Genomic DNA, 1444 nt, shown 5'->3' with positions numbered 1-1444 from the left:
GCTCCCACTCCGCAGACTCCTCCGCAGAATCCGCGTTGACACTGACGTTTGAGTTGAGTTGAGTTTGAGTTGAAGTCTCACCACTTTGGAAATAATTAATATTTCCCAATTTTCTGCAAGCGTATAGAGACCCATTTGGCAAAAGTCAAAGTTTTGACTAAATGTTTACAATTTCCAGAATGAAGTTTGACGTTTCAAAAGGTCAATCAATCGGTAGTTTAAAATCCAAACGCTTGCCGGATCACCCTATACCAAGGCCCCACGGCCAAAATACTCACAAGGCGATCAGTGAACGACGCATGAGGATGATGATTTTTCGAGGTCTACTTCACGCTTTACTTCCACGACCGATCGGTACAAACTAAACAGTCTTATCAGTCGACCGCGAATGGATGCGATCACCGTAATCAGAGCCACCGGCCACTCTACTCTAGATGGCCCGGACGGGCTCTTGCAAGTAGATGCCAACGTTGTCCATCTCGACACCGATCACTCCTTCGACGGTTTCGTTTTCGAATACTTTGACTGTCATCGGCGGTGCGTCGGCAACGGTTGCACTATCAGTGGCCCGCCGGGGACTACCGTCTCCGCCCACCGCCGACCGCCCGAGCTCGGCCAGGACCGAGAGCATCGTTTTGCTGATGGCGATCCGCTCCTCGGTCGGCACACAACACAGTCCGCCATTGTTCACCCGGGCCTCACCCGCGCACTCAAAGTCCGAGCCCAGCACCGTGATCCGGCGGGTCCAGATTTTGTTCCGCACCTCGCTGACCCACTCGCACCGCCACCCGTTCTGAAGCAAACGCGTGAACCGAAGCCCGGGGAACATCTCCGGATAGCGGGAGATCCGTTGGAGGTCGTTCTGTTGAACGTCGAACATGATCAGTTCCGGCAGCACGACATCTTCGGTGGCCTCGACAAGCGTCAACCGATTGTCGGCCAAGTTCAGCACCGTCAGCCAAGGGATCGGCGTGAGCGTCCCGAGGTCTACCGTCGTCAGCGAGCACCCGGAGAGGTCGAGCAGCTGGAGTCCTACCAGAAAGCGCACGTTGGCCGACAGGGTGACCAGTTTGCGCTCGTGGATGGCGAGCGCCTGCAGGATGGGATTCGCTTCTGGCAGCACCTCGAACGAGCCCAGACCGGTGTCGCTAACCTTCAGGCTTTCCAAGTGGCTCAACCCCATGACAAGCTCGTCGATCGTACCCTTGCGCAGTTCCAGGCTCAGCGTCGTGCGGTTGAACCGCCGGAACACGTTCGGACCAAAGTACGGCACGGTCGGGTAGAACAGTTCTATCATGCGGTACCCCGGGAACGTTGTCCTACCGGTAAGACTGTCGGCCGTTACACTGGCAATGATGCAGACCTCCTCGTACGGCGTACCGGTGGCCAACTGCTCCCGATCACGATCACGCACGACGTCGTAAGTCACGGAACGGAACAGCTG

At 56.3% G+C, this 1444-nt stretch overlaps 1 protein-coding gene across 1 annotated transcript; it reads right to left on the bottom strand.

The window, feature by feature from the left end:
- Positions 1-9: 9 nt before the first annotated feature.
- On the bottom strand, positions 10-1423 carry LOC128277166 (uncharacterized; the record flags this gene model as incomplete). Its single annotated transcript, XM_053015608.1, has 2 exons — positions 10-113; positions 279-1423. A coding segment is annotated over one exon (993 nt), but the record flags the coding sequence as incomplete, so codon positions are not given.
- Positions 1424-1444: the final 21 nt, after the last annotated feature.

The sequence above is a fragment of the Anopheles cruzii genome, unplaced genomic scaffold, assembly GCF_943734635.1.
Source record: "Anopheles cruzii unplaced genomic scaffold, idAnoCruzAS_RS32_06 scaffold04314_ctg1, whole genome shotgun sequence".
NCBI classification, from domain to species: domain Eukaryota; kingdom Metazoa; phylum Arthropoda; class Insecta; order Diptera; family Culicidae; genus Anopheles; species Anopheles cruzii.
Note: the sequence above shows the minus strand (reverse complement) of the source record. Positions and strands in the feature narration are given on the sequence as shown.